The sequence below is a fragment of the Mauremys reevesii genome, linkage group 11, assembly GCF_016161935.1.
Source record: "Mauremys reevesii isolate NIE-2019 linkage group 11, ASM1616193v1, whole genome shotgun sequence".
Classification (NCBI taxonomy): domain Eukaryota; kingdom Metazoa; phylum Chordata; order Testudines; family Geoemydidae; genus Mauremys; species Mauremys reevesii.
This window is the reverse complement of record NC_052633.1, coordinates 63,983,305-64,009,952: the sequence shown is the minus strand read 5'-3', so window position 1 is coordinate 64,009,952 and position 26,648 is coordinate 63,983,305. Positions and strand designations below refer to the sequence as shown.

At 43.1% G+C, this 26,648-nt stretch overlaps 1 protein-coding gene and 1 long non-coding RNA gene across 2 annotated transcripts; one reads left to right on the top strand and one right to left on the bottom strand.

The window, feature by feature from the left end:
- The first annotated feature begins 493 nt into the window (after nt 1-493).
- SCTR (secretin receptor) lies at nt 494-26,500 on the top strand. The gene is made up of 13 exons (XM_039494745.1): nt 494-630; nt 5,385-5,511; nt 10,830-10,940; nt 16,847-16,950; nt 17,323-17,420; nt 18,456-18,588; nt 19,813-19,966; nt 20,065-20,125; nt 22,685-22,754; nt 24,605-24,696; nt 24,810-24,948; nt 25,135-25,176; nt 26,318-26,500. Exons 1-13 carry the CDS (start codon nt 586-588, stop codon nt 26,498-26,500), a joined length of 1,359 nt encoding a protein of 452 aa, XP_039350679.1. The 5' UTR covers nt 494-585.
- LOC120374689 lies at nt 9,750-14,829 on the bottom strand. The gene is made up of 3 exons (XR_005586206.1): nt 14,706-14,829; nt 12,245-12,400; nt 9,750-10,928 (listed from the first exon to the last, which is right to left on the bottom strand). It is a non-coding gene; the product is annotated as an uncharacterized LOC120374689 (long non-coding RNA).
- Nucleotides 26,501-26,648: the final 148 nt, after the last annotated feature.

The window sequence follows — 26,648 nt, the reverse complement described above, 5'->3', positions numbered from 1 at the left end:
GTCCCATCTGCACGCTCTCTGGAAACACATGTTCACAGCGGAGAAGGCTCACGCAGCCTGAATCACATTCTGCCAGCCCTGTTTCCCAGCAGGGCACTTATTCCTGGGCTGTGTGCATCTCCGAGCCCCATGGTAATTACTGTTTCCCCTTTACAGATTAGCTCTGCCATTGTGAAACTTGCATCTCACACAGGAGCCCTGCTTGTTCCCTTATCAATTGGAACATGAGGAATGATCATTCCTCACCGACCTGCAGCGATAACAGTGAATAATAGCACAGAAGGGAAGAGGACGGTATTAGGAACATGCTCAACGGAGGTGCTTATTATTCTTGGGACAAGATCCTGCTGCAAAGCAGGAGGCGAGTTTGGGGGTGCTGCTGTCATTGCTGATTCTATCTAGGGTTCAGCAGCAGGAGAGGAGCATTGGCTCGGGATGATAAAAGCTAATTCCAGCCAGGAGAGCCCAAGGAAGATGAACTATGTGAAAGAAACTGAAGGGACCGAGAAAGCAACAGTGGAGAGCACCCAAATAGCCTGATGATCTCTCCTGCATAGGGATGAAGGTAACAGACAGCAACTGACCATGTGGAGCATCCTGGTGATTCTTTTCTGGTTTTCAACTCTAATTGTAAGTATTTGCAGTTGTTTATTTTATAGGTCCTGGAATCACACGTGGCATAAATAAATACACACGTTCCATGGGGCAGCATAGTCTAATCGAGAGAACACCAGACTGGGCGACAGGAGTCCTGGTTCTACTGCTGGCTCTGCTGCTTGACTCACTGTGTGACCCTGGCAAGACATGGCAATGTTCTGTGCCTCAGTTTCCTCATCTTCCACTGGGGAGGATAATGCTTACCCACTTTTGTAAAGAACCTGAAGCTCTGTGGGTGAACGAGTGATTATCTACAAGGCAATTTTATATAAAGGGCCAATGCACTTCACTGGAGCTATACGGATCTGCATCAGCTGAGAATCAGGGCCATAAGCTTAAAGGGAAACCGGTTAAAATGTACATTTTAAAAAATATATTCAGCATTACTAACTTCTTGCTTGTTTCAGACTGGAAGAATGTAATATTCTGACATGCTTTACAACATATATTTTGGTTTGCTTGCATAAGATTCCTAAAATTATTGGGTTTTTACCCCATTATTCACCCTCCAGTACACCTGTGTCGCACCATCAACTAGTTACAAAGGATAGCTGAACCTGGGGCAAAATCATGGCAAACTGGTCAGCTTACACCATTTTTTTCTTATGAGTATAAAATCAATACCTGAATACATCCAGGGTAAGCGAAGATGAGCTGGTGCAGATGAGTATAATTTTATTCCATTTGGTGAAGATGAGCTGTGTACAACTTTATTGCAGTCAATGCAACAGATTATTTACACTAGCCAGGAATTTGGCCCATGGTTGCTGGAGAATGAGTTAAACCAGTGGTTCTCAATCAGGGATACATCTTCCAGGGGGTACATCAACTCGTCTAGATAGGTGCCTAGTTTTACAACAGGCTACAGGAACAGCATTAGCGAAGTCAGTGCAAACTAAACTGTCATACAGACAATGACTTGTTTATACTGCTCTATATACTATACACTGAAATGGAAGTACAATATATTCCAGTTGATTTATTTTATAACTATATGGTAAATGAGAACGTCAGCAATTTTTCACCAATAGAGTGCTGTGACACGTTGATATTTTTATGTCCGATTTTGTAAGCAAGTAGATTTTAAGTGAGATGCAACTGGGGGTACGCAAGACAAATCAGACTCCTGAAAAGGCTACCGTTGTCTGGAGAAGTTGGGAGCCACCGTATTAAGCTGGATCTAGGCATTCTGTTTCCATGATGAATACAGGTTGCTGACTTTTTGCTTTTCAATCAGCTTCCACAATAAAAATAGTGAACATCCTTTTCATGTAGTGCCAGCTTCTTCTTTTTGTTTTCAGGTTCTTAGGCTCTAGCCTGGGGGTACTCTAGAATTTTGTTTTATTGAGGACTCCAAAAGCACCCACTTTCTTCTGTGATTCCAGCCACCCACTTCTACCTACCACCTATATCTTTTGTGCCTCATGTCCAAGAATCCTTTGTTCTCTTTCAATCCCGCTCAAACACAAAAACCAACCCCCCGACTATCATACAACATAATAACATACTGATTTGTTTTACATTCAATGTGCTATATATAGCCATGGCTGCTATTTACATTCAATATGTATAGATCTGACAGTTTCATAAGTTTAAAAATGTCTGGAAAAGGATTCTTGATTGTTATTGAAAATGTCCATACACCTAATTATTATAGCTGTTTATATTGGGAACATTCTCTATATAACTAGAACTAACTTTTTTTTTTGTAAATTAAAACCTAGAACCTGTATGAAATTTTGGGAACCCCTGCCCTGTCAAAGAGGAACAACTTAGGCTCAGGGAGGGAGGAGTTATTTAAGTCAAGGCAATTAGGAAAGCAACTGAGAAACTCTGGAATTAAATGTTGATTTCCCTCAGTAAACACTAGCTTGTGTGCTGCATGCTGCACTAACATGAAAAGAGGCAATGTACAAGGAAATGAAAACTGGATGGGCTCAAAGTCAATGGGATATAAGGAATGCAGCATCGGGCTGTTTCCTTTGAATTTGTGTATTGTAGACACTAGAGAGATTAATTGTATAGTTCTCTGGTCACTGCATTAATGGGTGCTCAGGACATTGCAGGAGGTTTTCAGCACATCACAGAACTGGCCCCACTATGTGCCCAGATCCTTCATTCCTTGCATACTCCAGGTTCCACTGACATCAAAGAACGAAGGATCAGGCCCAACAGAACCTCTTCTTAGTTGGAAACAAAGTCTGTAACTCAGAAATTGAATTCTTCCTTAACTATCTGCTGAATGTGAAATCCAGCTACCAATACTGAAGCCAATGACACAACTCATGGGAGTAAGATGAGCATGATTTGGTCCCCCAAACCCGTCATTTTAAGAAATTAAATGTTATATGTACAACGTATGCTGATGAGGGAATAGTTACTCTGGCAAACCAGATACCTAATAAGTTGCTGAACAAACACATATATTAAAAGCAGACCAAAACATTCTAGGGATAGAAAAATGTAAATTCAGAGAAAGATTTTTTTTTTTAATTTCTAAAATAACTTTTCGGGGACCTAAAGGAAATGATACCCAGAGATGATGTATGATGTTTTAAGAAAAAAAATGATACTGTTTTGGAAAATATCATTAACCTAGTCATTAATATTTATTTTTTGTATCTGCTGACCAGCTCCTAGAATAGTTAATATCCACTGTAGAAGATTCTAGGCCATTTTCACTATTTGCTTTAACAGTTCTTGAAAGTGATTTTCCTATTTTTAATTAATGTTTTGCATTGAATTGAAACACTATTGCACAAATATATCTTAACAGGACTGCTGGGGTTGTATTGCTAAGTCCTGAAAATGTACTAAACTTCTTTAATAATGTAATTGACTTGGATATAAAAATACTTTTATTAAAAAAGGCACCTAACAAAATTCAGAAATGACTGAATGCAATCTAAAATTAACAACAGAAAATAGTGACTATGATTTGATTTCTTTACACATTTAAATCCAACAAGGCATCCCTCTTTTTGGAAGGCTTTTGTTATAGATCTAATGATTTATAAACTCCAATTTCATGAATAGTTATTTGTCTCTTATGTGACTATTCTCTGCCTCTGTGATTCCAAAAAGTTCTTTTTCTCATACATGAATGAATGACCTTTCATTGTACAAGTAGAACCTCTCTAATCCAGCACTCCCTGATCTGGCAATATCCGTGGTCCGGCATAGGCACCAACTCTGTGGGTGCTCCGGGGCTAGAGCACGGGGAAAAATTAGTGGGTGCGGAGCATCCACTGGCACCAAGCTCCCCCCTCTGCCCCTCTTCCCCCTGTGCCTCTCACACACTGGCAGCCCTGGGCTTACCAACTCTTCCTCCTCCCTCCCAGTGCTTCCAGAGTGCTGTGAACAGCTGATTCGCAGTGTTCACGCTCTGGGAGGGCGGGGGAGGACCTGGGGCCGGTGGCTGGGACTCCAGGCAAGGGGCTGGTAGCTGGAACCAGAGGCCATAATTGGAGCCCCTGGGCGGGTGGCCGGGGTTGGGATCCCGGGTGGCAGCACTCTCTGCATCCCTACTTTCTGCACCTATGGAGACCTGCTGGCACTCTGCATTGACCTCCTGTGGTTCAGCAAATTCTCTGGTTTGGCACCAATCGGGTCCCGAGGTTTCCGGACTAGAGAGGTTCAGTCTGTATTATGATGCACAATGGAAGGGGAAAAGAAGGAAATACTGAATAGAATAGACCAATTGGATGAGAGATGATCCACTTTTAAAAAGAGCAAACTCTATTCAGGAAGAAAATATCAAGGAAATATTCTTGAGTGAAATCTTGGTTCCATTGAAGTCAATGGGAGTTTAACTATTGACTTGAATGGGACCAGGATTTCACTCCTGTTCTTTAGAACAGACTCAGCACTAGAAATCATTATGGAACCTATTGTACAAGGTACTTATCCTCTCCTTCAAGGTTCTCAATGCTGACTGACATTTCAGTCAAAGCTGAAAGTGCTCAGAAACTTACATGAGTCGTAAAGAGCCACTGCCATGAATTTTACACAAATCTCTCAGTGGCACTTATGCACTCACGTCTCCACCTGCAGCCTCACTGATTTGCAGCAAGATTTCTGAATGAATGAGCACAGTGTTGACTTTCATGGGATTGTATGTGTACAAGCGATAGAATTTGGCCTAGTTTTGCAAGTGAAAGGCTGGCCTAGAGAATGCCCAGCAATTCTGTGGTCTAGTGTTCTGTAGGGCCACACTCAGCACTCAGTTAGACCAGCACAATCCAAGACCCCACTGATGTTTTTGCAGTGTAACAGAACACAATTGGGCTCCTCATACAGTATTTAGAGTATAATGGACCCAAACTTGAACTCATTGATGTCAGGACGCGGGAGCAGGCCCACTGTAAATCATTAAGTGCTTGGATACTATTAAATAAAAGGTTTATTTGTATATGCTGTGTTTCAAGGAAATAACGAGGAGTCTGCTGGCACCTTAAAGACTACGTATTTGGGCATAAGAAGTGGGTTTTTTACCCACAAAAGCTTCTGCCCAAATAAATCTGTTAGTATTTAAGGTGCTACCAGACTCCTCATTGTTTTTGTGGATACAGATGAACATGGCTACCCCTCTGATACGTTCAGGGAAATGTCACTCACAATCAGATGATGGGGCTGTATAGACAATGTTAATGTAAGGAGAGTTTTGTGGGTAGCAAATGTTTCAAGAGAAAAAGTCTAACAACTCAACTTCTTTTCAAAATGTGCAGATCAAGGCTACCCCACCAGTATGTGACTTGCTGTTTGTCCTGAGGAAGGAAGAAGAACTCTGTGCTGAGATGCTGTCCCAGGAAGGACAGAACAGAACATTTGAAAATGACCAGTTCATGAGTTCAGGTAAATGGTGGATCTCTGGGGAAAATTCTAACCTCAGATCATCACCGTGGATGTGCGATCTAACACTATTCCTCTCTATAGGCTTAAACTTTCATAGAAAATCTATGGGAGCGCTGACCCATAGGGAGAACAGCATATCAGTCAAGATCTGTCATGTGGCTCTCAGAGCAGATTTTTGCCTTTAGCGTGAGTACGACCAGTGAGGTGGCAAAATTTGCAGATGATACAAAGCTACTCAAGATAGTTAAGTCCAAAGCACTTTCCTTGCCCCACCTTGTTGGGTGTTTAGTTCCTCCCACCCTCATTTTATTATTATGTCCCTTGGTCCAGGGAAGGCAGCTTGAACTCTCAGCAGGTTCGGATGAGCGAAAACTAAGGGAAGCTCAAGGATGAAGTACAGTGCTTCAGAGATCTGCTTGGTAGATATGAACAGCTGCCTACAAAACATCATGGCCCCAGCCCTGCTACCCACGGTGGTTTGTCCAAGTGGTATCCTACTAACAAGGAGACAGGTCTTAAGAGAAACCTTTCGTTAGGAAGGCAACTGTGTACAGAAATGTGTACAGGGTGTACAGTTACTGTGTACAGGGTAACAAACCCACTACTACTCTCCAGCCCCAGCCTGTGACCAAGCCTGCCCTCAGCTACTTTGTGCTTCTATTACCCAGCATGCAGTTCCTCACAGGAAAACTAAATGGATGCATAAAGGGTGTACAAGAAGAGTGGCATCTCTATGCTTCCTGGAGGACTTACTCTATGGCACAATCTAATTTTTCAGAGCCCTCATGCTGTGTCTCATGGAAGCACAATAGGTTTCCTTTCCCCCAAGACATTCCCTGTAGTTGAATATTAGGTCACTTGTTTCATATTTGGCTGGTCATATTTGCCAGCGATTGAAGAGGACGGTGGTTAGGAGCAGGAGCCTTTTCACAGTCCATCCTCTCACCTGCTTTGATCCATCGGAGGATCTCAAAGCACCATACATACACATCCATGAGTTAAGCCTCACAACCCCCTGTCAGGTCGGTAAGTGCTATTATTATAATTTTATTGGTAAGGAAACAGAGCCCCAAAGACATTTAGACACCTAAATGTTCAGAAGCACCGCTAATGTGGAGTGCCTCCATTTTTGTTGCCCCAATGAATGAGATGCTCAGGGCCTGATTTCTAGAGGTGTTCAGAACCTGCCTCTTGTTTGTCCCAAGAGGGCAGAAGTCTTGTATTTGGGGCCCAAAGCTTATGAGGATATTTTGCAAGATTTGGTTCCATTAAATCCAGAACCTAATATTGATTTAGTCTCCAACTTGAATCCCAAAATCTAGTCTAAACCTACCCTGGATCCAGATCTGAAAACTGCCTCTTTGGCCTGTTTCCATTTTTTACTTGAAATCATCACATGGGATTTACTACTGGAAAAACAACTGTGAAGAAACCAGTTAAAAACAAAGGGCCACATTCAATCCTTGGTGTAACTTTGCAAATGGAAGTCAGAATAGAGCATTTCCCATAAATCAATAGACTCTGTGATAGGAATGATCAGTCACCCTTTTAGAGTGGCAAAGAAAACCCAGGCAAGTGAGTGTGGGTGGCTGTGTGCCTTTTCCTGGGTAATGACTTCAGAACAGTGGTTGAACTAAAGAGCAGTATTTTCTGCCTCCTGTTCGTGGTTTAATGATGGTTTGTTATTACTTTGGTGTCTTATGTAAATAGAGCTGTGGCCTTTTGCTTCTAATATCAGTGAGGATAATTTAAATTACATCCAGCAAAGGCTGAAGTTGTGGGAACCTGCCAGCACTAATGGCTTCATGCTTTTGTTATCTGCATGATTTTATGCTTGACACCTGTGCGGAGAAATACATGTGCAGTGATCCTCAGGCTGGTGCAGTGTGGAACCAACCCTGGATAACCTGTGGTGGACATAATAGGAGTAAGCATGCAGGAAAGAGGAAGGCAGCTATGCAGGGTGTGGCTCCCCCATCTTCTCCCCCTGCTCTTGTATACCTACCCCAAACCACTCTGTAAAAGCTCTACCTGGTGAATGAGGGAGTAGCTGGGCATGGAGTGGGGGTTTGGGAGGGAAAGAGCTTCTGTCGGGGGCATGCTCTCCTTCTGATGACTAACATCCATTAAAAAAGCCCAAACAAACAGGATTAGTTAACTGTACTCTGCACATTGCTTCTTTCTGTGATGTTAGGGCTGTGCCAGAAGCAGGCACAAAACATCTACGTGAAAGGCCGTGCTCTGTAGATTACTGTGTGAATAAAAGGAGCCCTTTGGATTTCCCCACCACTGTTTCAGGGAGGAGAGTTACACTCAAATACCAGTGGGGTGTGTTTACACTGGAGGTGGGGGCAACTTCCAGCTCAGGTGGATGTACAAGTGCTAAAAACCGAAGTTCAGCCACAGTGGCACTGGCGGAGAGGGGTTAGCTGCCCGAGTAAGTACCTGTATTCCCAGGTGGGGCTGTACTCGGGACGGCTAACCCATCCCATTGCTCACGTCACCACAGCTCCACTTCTATTTTTAGCACACTAGCTAGGTCAAAGCTAGCATCTGTATGTATTCAAGCTAGAAATTACACCTCCAGTGTAGGCGTACCCTTAATTACCATAACACTCTTTTTTACACTCCAGTTTATAAGGCGGGGGGAGGGAAGGGGATTCTTTCTTGCCTGAAATGTGCTTGGTGCAGGAGAGTGACCGGGGAGGGAGATTATTAGGGAACTGGGATCTTTGTTCATTCTGGCATAATTCAGAGCAGTTACGGGGCTGCTCTAATTTTTGTTAGCTGGCTATTGGCCCAAAGAGAGCATACACCAGCTGAAAATCAGCAGAATGCAGCGGTGCTCTGCCCTCACTCTGACATGCCTCTTACACTGGGGTTGGGATGGGTAGTTGCCACAGGAGCCAGTATGCCAGCTTTACAGCAGCTGAGAGATCCCGCCTTTCGGAGGCACTTCTCAGCTGGCCAGCTACATCTAGATTCCAACAGCTTTGTCCACATGAGAATCCAGCTTTATATGTCCAAGGGCAAAAGTAGTGAAACCTTGTTTGTCTGTCCCTCCATCGTCCCTAGAGAAAACCATCTCCCAATATTACAGACTTGCTGGTGTTTAAATTGATATTGTTAGAACAAAAACAACGAGGAGTCTGGTGGCACCTTAAAGACTAATAGATTTATTTGGGAATAAGCTTTCATGGGTAAAAAACCCCATTCTTTAAGGTGCCACTGGACTCCTTGTTGTTTTTGTGGATACAGACTAACACGGCTACCCCTCTGATACTTGGGAGTTAGAACAGTCTGTTTCACCGGTTTTATATCAGCTCTGTTGACACAGAGCTTTTAAACCCAGACAGCACAGCAGATCTCAACATAAACATCACTGGGGTTAATGTATGGTTTGAGTGAACTGCAGTAGTTAAATTACATTGCTTAGAAATAAACATTTGCTAGGTCAGATAAACATTCAAGCTGAGGCATTTATCAGAGCTGAAAGCCATTGGCTGTGGGTAAGCTACTTGTTTCTAAACGTGATCACTGTCATACAGGAAGAAATCAATTGAAAAATGGCAAATGCATTTCTGGAATTTAGAAATGTGTGTTGGTCTGATGGAGGCTGATCCTGTGAGGTACTGAGCACTGAGTACTGCCAAGCACTTTTCTCTCTCTCACGTTTTTTTTTTACAAAAGTCTCATTTTCCTTCTGCATCACAAAACAAAAACAAATTTTGAAATCTGGAAATTTTTCACAAAATGTAATTCTTGTTTTCCAGCCAGCCCCATTCAACAAGGCGTTCAGCACCTTGCAGGATTGAGCCCTTAGTCTGCAAATGCAGCATCGTGCCAGCTGCCTTGTTTCTCAGTCTGTTACATTGGTGGTGGGAGGGGAAAGTGTGGCTAAAATGAATATAACTGAGTGAAAGCAAGTGTAACTTTTTTCCATACACAAATAGCAAAACAGGTCATTTCAATTTGAATGAATTGTGCTTAAATGAAGAGAGCATTTAAGAGAGCAGGGGGGAGGGATAGCTCAGTGGTTTGAGCATTGGCCTGCTAAACCCAGGGTTGTGAGTTCAATTGGAGGGGGCCACTTAGGGGGGGGGGCAAAAAAAATTGGTCTAGTGAGGCAGGGGGGGATGACCTGACCTTCCTTTTTCCCTCCCAGTTCTAGGTAGGAGATATATATATCTAAAAAAAATTATATATAAAAAAAAATAAAAAAAAAAAAGCACCAAAACAAGAAAGAACAAAAGTAAGTGTGTGTGCGAGAGAGAGAGAGCACAAAGAGTGTGGGGTGTGTTCTTCTCTGCTAACAGTCTGCACTCAGAATGTCTGCCAGTCATTGCAGAGAGCAGAAACCTTAGTGAGTTAAAGATGCAGTACAGAGAAAAAGTCACAACAGTTACATCACTAAATACATTGCAAGTGGGATCTCTAATCAATAAAGGTCGGGCCTCAAATTGAAATAATTGGTGGGAAAGTAGGTTCAAACAGTACAGTCTCAAAGGCATGGCTTGTGCAAGAAATAATGTCGTTAGTCAGCCCTCTGTCAGATTTGACTAGTAGTTGGGAGGGAATAATGATCTTTCTTTCCCCCTAACTTGTGACTAGCCGGTGTAATTCGTTTACTTTATAATCACAGTAATTGCTTTTCTAGAATAGCTAAATTAAGTTTTGATCTCTTACAGCAGGAAAGCAATCGAGAACCACAGCTGAGCCCAGAATGCTGTACATTAACATTATTCACTCTAACACAATTTCAGCTGTAATGAATGAGGTGTTGAAATGGTAATCAGCATTTACATTTGTACAAATCTGACATCAATGCAGTATCTTCTGGCTTTTTCTGTAATATAATTTTGTAGCTGCTTAACATATTAGTCAAGGTGTGCATTTGTGTATTTATACAAATGAATTGTGGTTTGTACGTAAAAGACTAGATGCTTTCCACAGGGCAGTTTTAGAAAGGCTGAGGTGACCCAAAAAATTCATTAAACCGTTATTGTGATAAAGGAGCATGGGCCAAGAGCGTGATCTAAAACCCATTGAAATCAATGGAAAGACTTCCATTGACTTCCCTCTGTTTTTCAATCAGGCCCCAGCTCTTCCTCATCCTGACGAAGCAAGCAGTCCAAAGGAGTTAAGGGAACTACCTGTAGCTAGGGGATGAAGACATCATTGTCTTCAATAGAAGCATTAAAGCCCCCTTAAAGCGCTTCAGACTTGCTTTTAAGAATACAGTACTGAATGTTTTTATTCTCTGAAGATGTGACTGTCCAGGGAATATGGTCAATGATGCTTCTGTTCTTACAACATAGGCAGATGTGCTGGAATGTGGGATAACATGAGCTGCTGGCCTTCTTCGTCAATTGGACAGACTGTCAATGCTCATTGTCCAGAATTCTTCCAAATGCTTACTGGAAAAAAAGGTAAAATAAAGTAATTTAAAAGAAAATCCTTTCACTGTAATTCGATTTTAAAAGGGGACACTTTCAGGTCAGATTTCATTTTTAGAAAACCTAAACTCAGAAAAATTGTTTCCACGTTTTTTTAAAGGCCAATGACCAGAATTCTGTGGTGTTTGCAGCCTGAATATTTTCATCATTGTACTAATGCAGGAGAGCTTGAAAATGAAACTGACTAAAAACAAAAATAAAACGAACTACTCTCTTTTTATTGTGGTGATCCATAAGGCTCAGACAGGGATGAAGAACATTTTTTGTTCTTTCATTTCAAAAGACTTTTCATTTGAAAAATATAACTTATTTTATACCTAATTTTAAAAAGGAAAGGAAAAAGGTTGAAATTGGAGCAAAATGTTTGAAATTTTCAAAACAAAATGTTTCAATTGACCCAAACTGTTTTTTGTTTTATTTTCAGTTTGAAAAAAAAATCAACTTTTCATGCCGATTCAAAATGGGGAAATGGGGAATATTCTCATGGGATGGGAACACTATTTCACAGCCAGCTCTACTCATGATGATTTTTGGCTGGAAAAGCAGGAGCCTCTGTATGCTAAAAGCACAGCCACTAATTCAGCCACTAGAGGGGGCTGCTAACCCTTGAGAAGGTCCAATATTTAGTCTGTCCAGTAGAAAACAGTAGCATAAATATAAAAGTTGGATGGTGCTTGGAGTGGAACACAGGTCGTACATCCAAAGGTTACTATCTGAAATCATGGGTGCATTCTGTTATCTGGAGGAAATGGAAACCATAACTCTAGCAATTCTAAACTTAATTTGCTGCTAATATACGAAGTGTCTGAATTGTAGTGAGTCACTAATAATAAGCAATGATCAAAGCGAGTGGATTCAAAACAGAATCACAAGACAATGTCCACTAGCATTAAATTTTTTTTTATCTCTGTTCATTTATTATCTTGGGTTGAAACCAACAACAGTTTATTTCCACTGTAGCTACGTTCTGTTCTATTACATATACTATGACTTGTTTGTGACTCATACATTTAAACTCTTAAAATGTTTACTGTTCTGTCTTATGCAATTTTAAGGGGGAAACCAAATATACACAAGATTCGTTTATTTGCAAGAAAAACAACTGCCAAAAGTTTGCTCTCTTAGCCACTTAGGTACAAAGAATAGTGATAGCCACAAATACAAAAGAACCACGTTAGGGACACTGATGGGTCTGAACCAAATCCTCAATCCAAACATCCTGGAGCACTGGGATCTAGATCTGTCTCTGCATCACAAACATCTTGGCTGATCCCTACCTGTGTAATGAGCTGAAACAAAAGTCAGGACCCAAATATCGTATGAGTGAAGGTCGGATCCAGATCTGCATGTTGAGTCTCACACGCATTCAGGATGGAGTCTCAGCAGAGTATAAAAGAGAGCATGTCGTGATTTCCCCAAAATATACATATTTCCTAAAAAACAAATAGCATCATTAAAACCATGCTCCTGTACATCAATATTAAATTTCCTTCTTGATTAAGCCTCTAAAGCTTGGGCACACTCAGCCCCCCAGCCCTTTATCATGCCTTGTCCTCTTTGACACACTTAGAGCCTTTCTTCCTACTCTGGGTTGTCAGTTATAGGCCCACTTCTAAGGACTGCATTTTGGTTTAAGGTAATGTTGCTTATCTCTGTCTGACAGAAACACACCACAGTCTGCTTCTACAGTCAAGGACACTTGCACTCTACTTTGTAGGCAGGCTGAGAGGGAAAGACGGGGTAGGGAGGCAGTGGGGAAGATGTGGATTGTCAAGAAATGCTCCATCTTCTCCTTTTTGCTGATGTGCTGCAGCAGAACTTAGAAAAATGTGACTCAAAACTCAAACCTGACCTTTCCAAAGACATTAGCTGGAGCAAAGACTTCCAAAAAATTAAATAATAATCTAATATCTGGCGCATCTCTAATTCCTGCCACCCAAGGAGTTCAAAGCCTGTATCAGGCATCTTTCTTTCCACCCGATCTTTAAGTGACAGCCTTTTTTCAAGGGTCATAGTAAAGTCAGGACAAAATGTAGATGGGCTGTCAGTATATCGGACTTGTCCTGTCTGGTGCAGCAGCCCAAATGTTGTGCTGATTTATTCTCCATATAATACTGCTGACTCCAATGGGATACCACAAGGCATGAGCCAGTGCAAAAATCTCACAGGGTGTGCATCTTAGTTGCTTTTCCTTCTCTCCCTTGAGTATTGGAAGGATCTTACCGGACTCGCCTGCTGCAGAAATGTGATAGCTTAATTTAGAACCACTGGGAAAATGGAAACCATGTGATACCATCCAGGAAAACAAAACTTGTCAGGAACCAGCTGTGGTCATTGAGAAGCTGAATATGGCCTTCTGAGTCATGTCTCTGCACTGGAAGAGTACAACAAGAGATGGAGAAGAGCAAATGGGTTTGTCCTGAGAATGGTTGCTGATGAGGTTGGCATCCATGGAATCCTGACCATATTGAAGTCATTGGGAGTTTGATTCAGTATCACCAGTATTTTATCCCATATCTCTAGAGCAATGGTTCTCAAACTTTTTTTTTTCACAGACCACATGAAAATTGCTGAGGGTATCAGCAGACCACTTAATGATCTTTCCAAATGTTGTTTGTACCGTTAGCTAACTAAGTCTTACCTTTCTAATGCGGTGGATGTGCCCTCTCTCCCCCACCGCAGCAGCCCCCGAGCTGGGGTTGGGAGGGAGGAGGTTCTCTCCCCTACCAGAGCAGCCACAAAGCTGAGGCTGGGAAGGAGGCGCCATCTCTCCCTGGCAGCCGCAGCTCGAGCTGGGGAAAGTTGCCTCTTTCTCTGGCCGTCATAGCCCTGCACGTCCCAAATTCCCCCCACCCCCTCTTCTCGTGCCACTGCCTCCTCCCACCTTACATGTGCATCTTCTCCAGGGTCCAGGCACCTAATTAGTGGAGCCATGCCTGCACGGCTCCACTAATTAGGTGGGTGGCCCTTCATTCTGTCATGTGTGGCCGCCCAGACACGCACCTTAGAGGGAACTATCTGCGGACCACCTGAATGGAGCTCGTGGACCACAGTTTGAGAACCTCTGCTCTAGAGCAGATGAGACAGTGGTAGCTCCTGGCTGACAGCTGTGCATGGCTATTGCTATTCCCTAGACTTTATTTCTTGGCAAAAATACCTTTCTCTTCAGCACCCCATGTGGGTTAGATGGCCATAGCAGCAACCAATCAGAGTTACTTTTCTCCATTGATCTGATGTAGGCTTGTAGCTTGTCTAGGCCAAGACCAGGAGTTTTTTCTTGTAGTATGAGGTGCCTAATACAAGTTTGAGCACTGTGACGGCAATACACATAACCACATTGGTCCTCTAGAAATTCCACATATAGATTGCTTCTGATTTTGTTGCAAATCCCAGCCCACTGTGATTTACTGTATGTAAAATCCATACATATGCATGCTCACTAGGGAAAAACTGTTGAGGAACATTCCTGTGAATGTAAGTTTCAAGGAATGTATCACACTTCAGATTTTCTTGCTGGAAGCCCGCTGCTCAACAGCCTGGTAATACAGTCAGGCAGGTGCTGTTCTTTTTCCACATGGTAGAAAACCCACAGATATGGTTTACTGCTATAAGAAAGACTTGTATCCATGTTATAATTCCACAGGACTAAGCTCTCCACTCTTGCTGGCACACATGCACACAAATCAGATGTGTTTTCCTTGTAAATCCCATAAAAATACACAAAATACACACACTCACAGTTGTGTTTTTAAAAGAAGAGATGAGCCATCACTCAGAATCGCAGCAGTGATTTCGTACAGACGGAACAGAGCTCTCAGATCTGAGGCACTATTTGTACTGTTATGAGCTGGGTGAAACCTTGTTATGGGTTGAGTTAAAACCTTTCTCAAACTGATGTGTAAATACATCCTTCATTTAAGATAGTTGTAAGAAACACTTCAGGGGCCACACCTAAAACCAAAAAAAGAGAATCTGCCCAGAAACTAGCACCAGGTGGGTGGCAGGTTGGGTTCCTCTGGGTATTGTGACCAGGTGTGTGAGAAAACACATGCAAATTGAGAATAGACAAAGCGCAGCAAGAGAGGGGGAGGGATAGCTCAGTGGTTTGAGCATTGGCCTGTTAAGCCCAGCATTGTAAGCTCAATCCTTAAGGGGGCCACATAGGGATCTGGGGCAAAAATCAGTACTTGGTTCTGCTAGTGAAGGCAGGAGGCTGGACTCAATGACTTTTCAAGGTCCCTTCCAGTTCTAGGAGATAGGTATATCTCTAATTTGATATAGAGGCAGGGTGTGTGTGCAGGCAGGGCTGGCTCCAGGCACCAGCAGAGGAAGCACGTGCCTGGGGCAGCACATGCTAAGGCGACAGCATTCTTGGGGAGGCACAGTCTGGGTGAGGTTTTATTTTTGTTTCTTTTTTTTTGCTCTGGCATTTCGGGCAGTAGCATGAGCAGCCTTTTTTTTTTTTTTGCTTGGGGCAGCAAAAATGGTAGAGCCAGCCGTGTGTGTGAGAAAGCCAGAGTCAGGCAGCAGGCTAGCCTGTGAGTGCAGTGTGACCCTGAAAGGGGCTGGGGAGAGCGCGCGAGCAAGAGGCTTGGGGCGGTGAGCTAGGAGACTACTCCTCTTGGTTCTGGTTCCTCCTGTGTTCAGAGGAGCAGGGCTTCATGCTCTCTTTGTGGCTAAACAAGGAAAAATACCAGAATCCATCAGTTTCTAGTTCCACCTGGAGCATCCTGAAGGCCCCAAAATTGAACTAGCCTCTCAAGTCAAAAAGGGGCAACAGTATTCACTGCTGCAAGTCAAACATCTTGTCCTCTCATCAGACAGAGATAAGCAATCAGACCTCTGAGCTAGGGATCTTCAGGAAAATGTCAAACTTCTCCCGGGGCATGAATCTGTGGTGCAATGAGTCACAGATTTGCTGTTCCCAGAACACAAACCAGCAAACACCAGATGTACACAACAGCTTTGCTTATTTATGTTTCAATTAATAAAATGCACCCGTCACAACTGTCCCTGGATGCGTGAACAATATCATAAGAACCACACAATACATTGGACAAATATCAATATAATTAACTCGCCACCTCATCAATAAACTGCATGCACTATGCACAGTAATTCTCTTCCTCACCCTGAGAAAAAAGACTGAAGAATTGGTGAGCTTTGCACTGGGCGCCTAAAGGTTAACAGACTCAGTCCCTGAACTCCAGAGTCAGTGTCCATGGCTGAGAATCACATCTCCAGCTCCCAGCTGTTCAAGACTAGGGACTGCTTGTCGAAACACCTCAGCTGATCTCAGTTGTTGTGAAGACACAGATGCAGAGAAGCATTTGTGTAGCCCACAGCCAAACAGTATAGGGCTGTAGGGTCTGATCTAGCTCCCACTGAAGTAGGGTGACCAGAGGGCAAGTGTGCAAAATCGGGACAGGGGATGGAGGGGGAATAGGCGCCTATATAAGACAAATCCCCAAATATCGGGACTGTCCCTATAAAACTGGGACATCTGGTCACCCTACATGGAAGCCAATAGCATAACTCCCATTAACTTCATTAATACAGGATTGTAGGCCTGATCCAAAGCTCATTGCGGCCAGTGGAGTCTTCCATTGACTTCACTGGGCTTTGGATGAGGCTCTTAGCCCTTCTAGACACTCAGGTGATTAATTTTGCTTCTGTTCAGCTACTAGCTACATCAAAAAGATGCTCAGACCGATAGCTACATTTCACCTGTATTATGCTGTCTGCCTTCCGAGAAGGGAACTATTCTGCATGCTGTTGGAACATGGCCATTTGCTTGTTACTGATCAGCAGGTGGAATAGTCATCCTGGTACAGTTGGGAGACATTACACTTTGCTTTGTTACTGCTGCCACAATACAGGTTTTGTGCATCGAAACTGCACCAGTGAAGGTTGGTCAGAGACATTCCCGAGAACTGATGTTGCTTGTGGCTATGACTTGAACAACACTGCCAATGAGGAGAGAGTGAGTCTGATTTATTGTTTGTAAGTTACATTTTGTTGCTTCATGAAACAATGATCTCAGGGGAGAGATATTTCAAACTAGTGGCAGAGAGAAAAGATGGTGTTTGCGGTTCAAGTGTGAGATTGAGAGTCAGGCGGGGGGTGTCTGAGTGAATGTGTCTGTCTGTCTGTCCGTCCGTCCCAGAAGATCCTCCAGTTTGCACACCACACTCCTTCCCCAAACCTAGACTACCCGTGTTTATGAAAAAAATATAGATGTGAAACAATACAAAGAAAGAAAGTGGATGCTCTTCTCTTAACACGTCAAAATGGGCTGATTTCCAGGAGATATTTAAAACTTAAAGCGAAGATTCAAATGTATGTCTCTTTTCAGCGTGTCTACTTCATGAAACTGAAGACCATGTACACAGTTGGATATAGTACCTCCCTTGGGACTCTGACAGTAGCCTTAGGAATCCTGGCCTCATTTAGGTGAGGGGAAGTTCTATGCCGTTTGTTTGCATTTGTTCGGAACCGCTGATTAATCCATAGAAGCCCCATATTCCTTTGTTTGCTTTCAGATTAATTTAAATGGTGAAATTTTCAAAATTGTTATAGAAATCAGAGCTGGAAATGCACTCGGGGTCACTAGTCCATGTCCTGTTAGTGCAGGATTCTTCCCCGAAGCATGTTTTTTCTGTGCTTTTGCCAGGCTGGTTTCCAAGGTTGGCGCTGCCACCATATACTTCCCTTACGAGACTAGCTCACATTTTAATAGTTCTCACCCACAGGAAGTTTTTTCTTTGCTATTCAGCCTACATTTCCTTTTTTAAATGCATTTTTGGGGCCTTAATCTAGAGTAATTGCATTAGCTACAGTACAGTATTTCATATTTATACAAGCGTGACAGAGTACAAATTTAAGCCCCAGGCATGTATAATTTATGTACGCTGGAGGCTTGATTTTGTTGATTACTCAACCAAATAAACTTCATTTATCATAAATAATGTATCAGTAAAGTGCCTTCGGAACCCAAAATGCTTTGCAAATTATAGTCCGTCCTAAGCCTCGAGGCACAGATTTCCAATTGGCTGCTGGGGGATTCAGCACATAGTAGATTTGTGGGTACAAGTCCAGAATCTAGACAGCACCACTGATGTGCAACCAGCTCTGGGTGGGGGGCAGCAGCTTGGCACACATCACAGTTCAGAATGTGCGGGGAGGGGAAATGTTGGCCAGAGCTATTACAGATATTACCCTCAACTTTTAAGGCTGTGTCCTGATATCTTCCCTGTAAGAGCAGACGTGACTTTGTTTTTTCAGATTTTCTCGAAAGGAACCCCTTGGGATGGGTAAATTGCATGGAATTAACACTGATGTCCCTTGAAGGACAAAGGGCTGAGTTGATTCTGCTAGGCTTTGAATCTGTAGGCCCTGGTAGCCTAGGTCTTTGAAGCCTGATGAGATCAATAAGCCATCCCCTTTCTAGAAACATAACTTCATGAGATTTCTCTCTTTTGGGTACAGAAGACTCCGTTGTACGAGGAACTACATCCACATGCATCTGTTTACATCCTTCATTTTCCGAGCCTTGTCAAACTTAATCAAAGACGCCGTTTTATTTTCTTCTGAGGACGTTAACTACTGCGGGGCACACACGGTAAACCCCCAGACTTCCAGAATCTTCAGTTCCCCACCCTTCCACTGGAATTTCATCAAGGCAGTTTGTAAGGAAATGCTTATGCAGGGAAGAGAGCCTACTTCCTTGGTCTTTCCTTAACATAGCAAGTTACTGGAGAAGAAAGCGTTGTCTTATCATATAAAAGCACCTCTCTCTCTCCCTCTTGTCACTTTATTGTGCATGTTAATTGTGTCAAGCTGAAAATATCACCATCTTTTACAACTTTGGGCTAGACATTGGTTTTATTCTCTCCTCCCAAGGAAGAATCCAAATGGGTGGGGGAAGTGCTCTGAGAACTCTGTGGGAAATCCTGGCTTCATTGAAGTCAATGAGAGTTTTGCCATTGATTTAGATGAAGCCAGGATTTCACGCTCTGAGCTGAATCTTGCAGTGTCACAGGCTTTCTGTCCTCTGTGTGTGTGATTGGGTGGGAGATGGCCACACGGAAGAGGAAAAGGGAGCACTCATTCGACCATGCAGAGCCTGCCCTTAGCTCACCTGCATAGGCAAGAAACCTTTATCCATGGCTGTCTTAGGAGGCACAAAGTCATAAGCTTCCTCCTCTGCAGCGATGCATTATTCCCTCCCCCTTCCAAGGGGGTAGAGGCCATGGAAAGAGAGTCAGTGCTACATCTGCTCCCCAGTTCAGCCTCCAGTCCTCACACCAAACCCATGGAGCTCTAACCACCTGTCAGCTATGAGGATGGGCTTCAACCTAGTAGGGTGGGGAAAAGGTTTTTGTTCTCGTGCATATTCATGATCCATTCAATCATTGGCCTCTCTACTGAGGTTGCCAAATTAAGGGACCAGTGAGTGCCAGCATTTGGCAACTCTCTTAGGTACTTATAGAACCCCCATTGCCATACAGCCTGAGAATCTCACAGTCTTTAATGTATTTAGCCTCACAACACTGCTGAGAGATTGTTATCCCTGTTTGACAGACGGGGGACAGAGAGAGACTAAGTGACTTTCCCAGCACAGGAAGTCTATGACAGAGTAAGGAAGTGAACCCACCTTTCTCAAGTGCCCTACCCACGGGACCGACCCCTCTTCCTTTCCTGTCAATACCTGGAGTGAGCCCACCAATCTGTTTCAGTGTTGGATACCAAAAATGATTGTGCATCCATGTTTACCTTCTGACGGTCTGCAGGAAGATAGATGGAGATGCAACACAAGCTAATGATACTCTCTCTGTTTCCTCAGATTGGGTGTAAACTCGTCATGGTCTTCTTTCAGTATTGCATCATGGCTAACTACAGTTGGCTTCTTGTGGAGGGACTGTATCTCCACACCCTTCTGGTTGTTTCTTTCTTCTCGGAAAGGAAGTTCTTCTGGTGGTTCATCGCCCTGGGATGGGGTACTGTTTGGTTATCTTTTCAGTCAAAATAATGGTTGGGTGATTGTTGATTTATCCGTGAGAGGTTTATAGAACAATAACTGGATTTTCCATTGCAGGCACCCCAACCATATTTGTTATAGCATGGTCCGTCACCAAGCACCTATGTGAAGATATAGGGTAAGCCATTTTAATTAAATACAAGTTTTACTCAATAGGGGAACATGCAACATAAATGTCTAAGAGGCAGCTGCATCGATTATTTGCCCATTGAAAGCCTTGTCAGCTGTTATTACTGTTTAACCCTAGTGAATCAAACTCCACTTTGCTGAGGTTCAGTTAGTGCCTGAAGGCTGTGCAGATACCTAAACCCTGATTGAGAATTGTGACGTTAGGGGGTTCACCCAGACTGGTAAAGGGTTCTGTCACCACTTGCCCTGTAGCCCTGACACCAGCAGCCTGCTCACAGCACAGGGACCTCATCTTGGCTTCCACCAGCCTGACTACTCCATGCAGGGTGATGCCAACAGCCCACAACCACCCCCCTTACAGCATCCAGTTCCTCTCACTGGACCCTTACAGAAGTTAAGTTCGCTGCTTCCAAGGAGGCAGAGCACACACCAGTGTAGGTGTTAGAACTAGGGGCGATGGGGGTGCTACTGTACCCGCTGGCTTGAAGTGGTTTCCATTATACAGTAAAAGCTATTTTATGCACTTCACCAATCAGAAAGCTCTATAAACTGGCATTTCTGATCTTCATTTTATAGGTTATAAATTCCAGTTTATAGTCCAGTTGGTGCGGGGCCAGCAGGGAGTTGGGGTGTAGGAGGGGATGCAGGGCGTGGGCTCTGGGAGGGAGTTTGGATGCAGGAGGGGACTTGGGGAAGCAGGTTGGGGTGCGGGAGAGGATGCGGTGTGCCAGATCCGGGGGCCGCTCACTTCGGGTGACTCCCTGCAATCGGCAACCTGTCCTGGCTGCTTCTAGGCAAAGGCACAGCAGGCGGCAATGCATGCTGCCCCCACCCTGCCCCGAGGGCTAGTTCTGCAGCTCCCATTGGCTGGGAACTGCGGCCAATGGGAGCTGCGGGGGCAGCACCTGTGGGAAGAGGCAGCACGCAGAGCCGCCTGCTCTGCCTAGGAGCAGCCAGGACAGGTCACCACTTGTGGGGAGCCACCTGAGGTGAGCAGCCTCCAGATCTAGCATCCCACACCTCCTCCCGCATCCCATCCCTCAGCTCTGCACCGCCTCCCACAGCCAAACTCCCTCTCTTTTAGTTAACTGGCATTTTTCACTTATTGGCAACCCCTATTCTCCCAACATGCCGGATAAAACAGCTTTTACTATATACAGGGCTTACAGTTTGGTTCAATGGCTCTCAGCACTCCCACTATCCCAATGGTTCCAACACCCCTGCACACCAGCCTGGTCGTTTAGCTGAGGACTTCACCCTTTCTTTTAATACACAGCACTGAGATGGATTTGTACTAAAACAAGAATAAGCATATTGACAAAGAACAGATATTTAAGTGACAATAAGTAGGACTAGAAGACACAGGTATGGTAACAAGTGAAAGAAAACCAAACACACTTTCTAGTGACTAAAACCTCAGCAAGTTACAATCTTTGCCTAAGTAGGTTTTCTCACCTATAGTCAGTTGCAGCTGCTCTTGGTTTTCAGGCCAAGAAGATCCACATTTGATGAGCTCTAAGAGTGCTGCTTCCTCTTTGTCCCCTAGGTGATGGATGCCAAGGTGATGGCTTATATTTCCCAGAGCCTGTTTTCTGTTTCAAGATCCAGGAAGAGTTACTGGGGTTCCAGTTCCATCTCCCATTGTGGTCAATAAGCGGTATCCCCCCACACACATCCACCCACCCACACCTGGCCTGGTTGTTTAGTTTGCTGGCTTTGTTTCCCTTCTATGCAGATGTACTATTCATTGTCCTTTGAGGTATTACATTGGAGACACACGAAAATGGTGAAATAACATTCCTTTGTCTTGGACAGGCTGGGCTTATGCACTGTTTGCAAAATACCTTTTAAGAACATATTTCCAGCACACCTCCATACTTCTTAATACAACCCCCTGTACCTACATCGTGCAACGATATTAATGACCGGTGTGTTACTGGTTTGCCTATGATACCTTCCATGATACCTTTTAGAAACAGATTATGACAAAGCGTGTTGTGGCAATGAGTATGTCTGGCCTGGTGGGGGTTATTGTATGATGTGCCCTCTGCCAGATGGCACTGAGGGACTCAGCATGCACCAAATGATTTTAAACTCTTTTTAAATAGGGTTCATCTACAAAGGCAGCCAGCTTTTTCAAACCTAGTAGATGCCTCCTTTAAAGCCACCTGGCCTTCTCTTTTTGCACTCCAGGAAGAGACTTGGAGCACAGCCATTTCAAAGCCCGACTTTGTAGCTGACTTGTAAGAACAATGAAACCTCGGTTCTCTGATGGCTTCTGGTGTTTTCCCCAAGGCTTTTGGATAAATAGGATTGTACTTCATTTTAAGGGCAATATGTTGGCTAGTCCAGATGCAATCTAGCCTCATTGAAGTTTTGCCACTGATGTCCGTGGGCACAGGAGTAGGCCTTGAATGGAAATTATTTAATATTGTGAAAAATGCAATAGAGCCCTATTTGAAGAGCTAAGAAATTAAGACCCTGTGTGAAAGCAGTTGGCATTTGGGGTTCTAGAAAGTACATCTTTTTTTTCTTATTTTTATTACAGGTGTTGGGACATTAATACCAATGTTGCTATCTGGTGGATCATTAGAGGCCCTGTAGTCCTGTCTATTTTTGTAAGTCTGTTCTGTAACAAGTGCTTGCAAAGTGCATTTCCAAATGTTGTGAAATCAAAGATCACCCACTTGAAGTGTTTTAAAACTGTTTGTCAAATGATTTTAAACATGTGGCTTAACTGGCGTGATACAGCCTCAGTGACTTTTGCTTAGTAGGAGTCAGCATCTGTAACTAATGCCTCAGGGCTAACTTTACAAAGAAAGCTCTGAGCTTCCTTCCAAGAAGCAAAAGCCTAAGGGGGATCAGATTTCCACATCCTGCTGATTTCACATGAACTTCAACTGGCTTGTGGAAGCTTGTTTTGCACTGTTCCATGGGAGGCTCTGGAGGAGAAACAAAAGGGCGGAAGCTTTCACCACAACAGTCATTTTGCCTACGCTCCGACACTGCCTCGCTCAGCAAAGCCCAAACCAACTTGCTTTAGCCCACACAGCCACCAATTTTAGCTTTTCAATATGAATCCCGGGCCAAATTCTGCCCTCATTTACACCCAGACAACTCTCTTGGCCCCACAAAGTTGAATGGAAGGCTGGACAACTGGGCAAGCCAATCAGAAAACGTAGCAGGACCACAGCATTTCGGTTCATTGACTGCAACAACCTACATTCATACTAGATAGGGTGAGATTTAAATTCCAGCCAGGTCAGGAAATTCAGCAATAAAGTGACCTGTGTATTGGGGCGGACGGGGGTGTCTCTCCTAGAGCAGCACAACACATAGCTATGAAGATGGCTCACATACACTGCAATGCAATAATATTTTCATGGATAAAAATAAGGAATCACTCATTTAACAAATCTACATCACACAAAAGGGCATTCCTATTTGCAATGTCCACTGGGGAAAACACAAAAAAGGTTCCCCTTCATGTTTCCTCAAATTAACCTGAGACCCCTAATATAGGGCATTACATTTAATACTGTATGTGTAGGAAAGGGTTAAAAGCTACAGTGCAGTGGCATGATGAGGAAGCCACTGCAGGTGAGTAAATTAATGGGTCACTAGCTTCGTAGTGGATAGAGCACAGAGTATCCACGTTGGGAGATGTGATGTGAAACACAGATAAGCTGAATTTTATTTCTCCATGCTCCACTCTGGTTTACACTACTTCTTACCAAGAAAGGAGAACTGAATCTGTATCTGACTATATCATATTATTTCTACTCTTTGTCTGCAGGCCAAATGAACAGAGAAAGATATTGCTTCCCTTTCCCACTGCCCAAGAAGCAGATCAGCATTTTCAGTTGGTTTTCCTCCTTGTGGAGGAAAACAAAAGCACTCCTACAATGGTTATCATTATGAAGCCTGCTTTGCCTGTAGTTAATGTGGATCCAGTATCTAAGATCCCCTATATGCAGAATAATAATGATTGTCAAAGGTTTCAATGGCTTCCTCTGAACATCTTCACTTGTGTCTAATCAAGCCAGGGCAATCAGCTGGCCCCCCTAAGAGCCAAATTTTGAACAGGAGATATTCGAAAATTGTGGCAACTATTCATTTTACCGGAGTGCATCACCTCCCTTTTCTTTGGTGATTTGTCTTGAAGTTTGGATAATGAATTCTGTCCACTATTTAGTTGTGTCTGGATGAAATTAACCCCTTGGCAGAGGGACAGCACAGGGCCTATGTGCTGCTTAAATCTTCCAAATAGGCATTAAGTAGGATTTACATGATGCATAGGTGGCACACAGGTGAATGTCACCCTCTAGGAGAACCTAGAGATTAATGTAGTTAGTTAAATCAGAAGGGTAAAGCCAGGCTGCAGGTCCTGTGTAGGGCACAGCAGTGTGCTGCTAATAAGAGATTTCAATAGTCTGACGTCTGTCATCCATGTCTGTTGTTTTTACAGGTTAATTTCATTCTTTTTGTAAATATTTTAAGAATCTTAATGAGAAAGCTCAAATCGCCAGAAGGAAGGGGAAATGATTTCAACCAATACAAGTAGGTTATCTCTTTATTATTTAAAATATATATATATGTAAACACCTCACCTTTAAATAGTTCCCTTTTCTCCCATTTTATGATACCATCTTCCTGTTTATTTCTACTCCTAGGAGACTTGCAAAATCGACACTCCTTCTCATCCCGCTTTTTGGAATTCACTATATCATCTTTGCTTTTTTCCCTGGGGACGTGAACAGCGGCACGATGGAAATTCAGCTGTTTTTTGAATTAGCACTCGGATCATTCCAGGTGATATTTGACACCTATAACCTTTTAATCAAAGAAAGGACATTTCCCTCCCTTTCTAATATCCCAGCTGCCGCAGTAGAAGCAAGATACTTGATCTGCTTTTGGATTTTTTAATCAATTCTAATCTGGAAAAACTGCCCCCAAAATACTAAATCTGGTTCTTGATATGGTTCTGTTATTTTACAGGGCTTTATTGTGGCTGTGCTGTACTGTTTTCTCAATGGCGAGGTGAGTTTTCTGCATACACAGCTCCTATTAAGTTATACCTCCACAGGCTCAAGCTTACCACAGCAATGAGCATTAGTTCAAATTATTTCCTCACATATGAATCCTCTTCTACTTCATCTGTCAGCCTGCTGCCCATTTGCCTAGCTTCACCTTTGAAGTTCCCACAGTCCTCTTTAGACTTGAGTAACCTATGTAAGTACGTACCATCTGCAAACCTTGCCACCTCTTCGTCCCCCAACCCTTTCCCCCGATTATTAAACACCAGGCCTGGGAGGGAACATTCTGTTAATCACTGGCCATACTGAAAACTGACCATGTATTCCTACACCTTGGTGTTTCTATCTAAACTAGGTTCTAATACTTTACCTTTCACCCCATGACTGCTTAGTTCCTTTAGTTGCCTCTTGTGAGGGAATTTATCAAAAGTTTTATTAGAGTCCAAATAAATGATGTCATCTTAGATCTTTGAGGCAGGAACTCTTTGTTCTGTGTTTGTACAGCACCTAGCACAATGGGGTCTTGTCCATGACTATGGGTCCTAGGTGCTACCTCAATTACTGCAGAGTCGGAAACAGTTTTCCCATCCCAAGAGAATTTGAGATTTCAAAAACTTTCCCCCATCTCAAATCTAGCCAAAAAGTCAAAATCTCAAATGGTCACTAACTGAAAATCTGAAAAACAATTTTGGATCAGGTCAATCAAAATGGTTCCCTTAAATATCAACCTTGAAAAAAATAAATTATAAAATCAATTTACATTTCTAAATGAAAATAGCCATTTCAAACACAAAAAGGGAACTTTTCATTCTGAAAATGTCAAAACAGGGTGTTTTCATAATTTAGAAACTTTAAAAAATTAAAAAATAGGAAATCTGTCAAAGACCCTTACCCTTTTCTGAAGAAAAAACCTTTGTTCAGAAAATTCCCAACCAGCTCGAACCGTAATACAATAAAATAATAGTATCCAGTACCTACCTACATTCTTAAACTCGGGGTTAAATAAAGAGTATCTTGTGTGAAACAAACATAAGCTTTGGATAAGGGGAACTGTCTCTCCTTTTCCCATTGTGCTGATTCCCTGCAAAAATGCAAGGTTCTACACATACTTGCTGACCAAAATATTCTGTTACTTCACTGCTTAGGTTCAATTGGAAATTCACAGAAAATGGAGGCAATGGCATTTAAGCCAACACGTCCACTTGAATCAGCACCTTAACTCTTCATCCAGTAATGGAGGAAGTGGTTTCACCCAGGTGATACAGATGATGAAGCCCAGCCCTCCAGAGCAAAAGAGGCAAACTATCCAGAAGTCAAGTGTAATTTAGCAAAGTGCAGTCCAGGGCTACTTCTGTCCTAAAATATACATGGGCAACTCCCATGGGCTGCACCAGGAACTTCCTGAATGTATCCGAAAGCAGAACTTGGCCCTCAGTCAACTGTTCTTGCAGCAGATCTGTTTGTCTATATCCTGTA

Bases quoted from the DNA above. Each gene is read 5' to 3' on its own strand.
- SCTR (XM_039494745.1), top strand. From the start codon at position 586: ATGTGGAGCATCCTGGTGATTCTTTTCTGGTTTTCAACTCTAATT. The intron at 10,941-16,846 runs GTAAAATAAAGT...GCCACAATACAG, and splicing joins AATGCTTACTGGAAAAAAAG to GTTTTGTGCATCGAAACTGC. The intron at 22,755-24,604 runs GTAAGTCTGTTC...TTGTTTTTACAG, and splicing joins CTGTAGTCCTGTCTATTTTT to GTTAATTTCATTCTTTTTGT.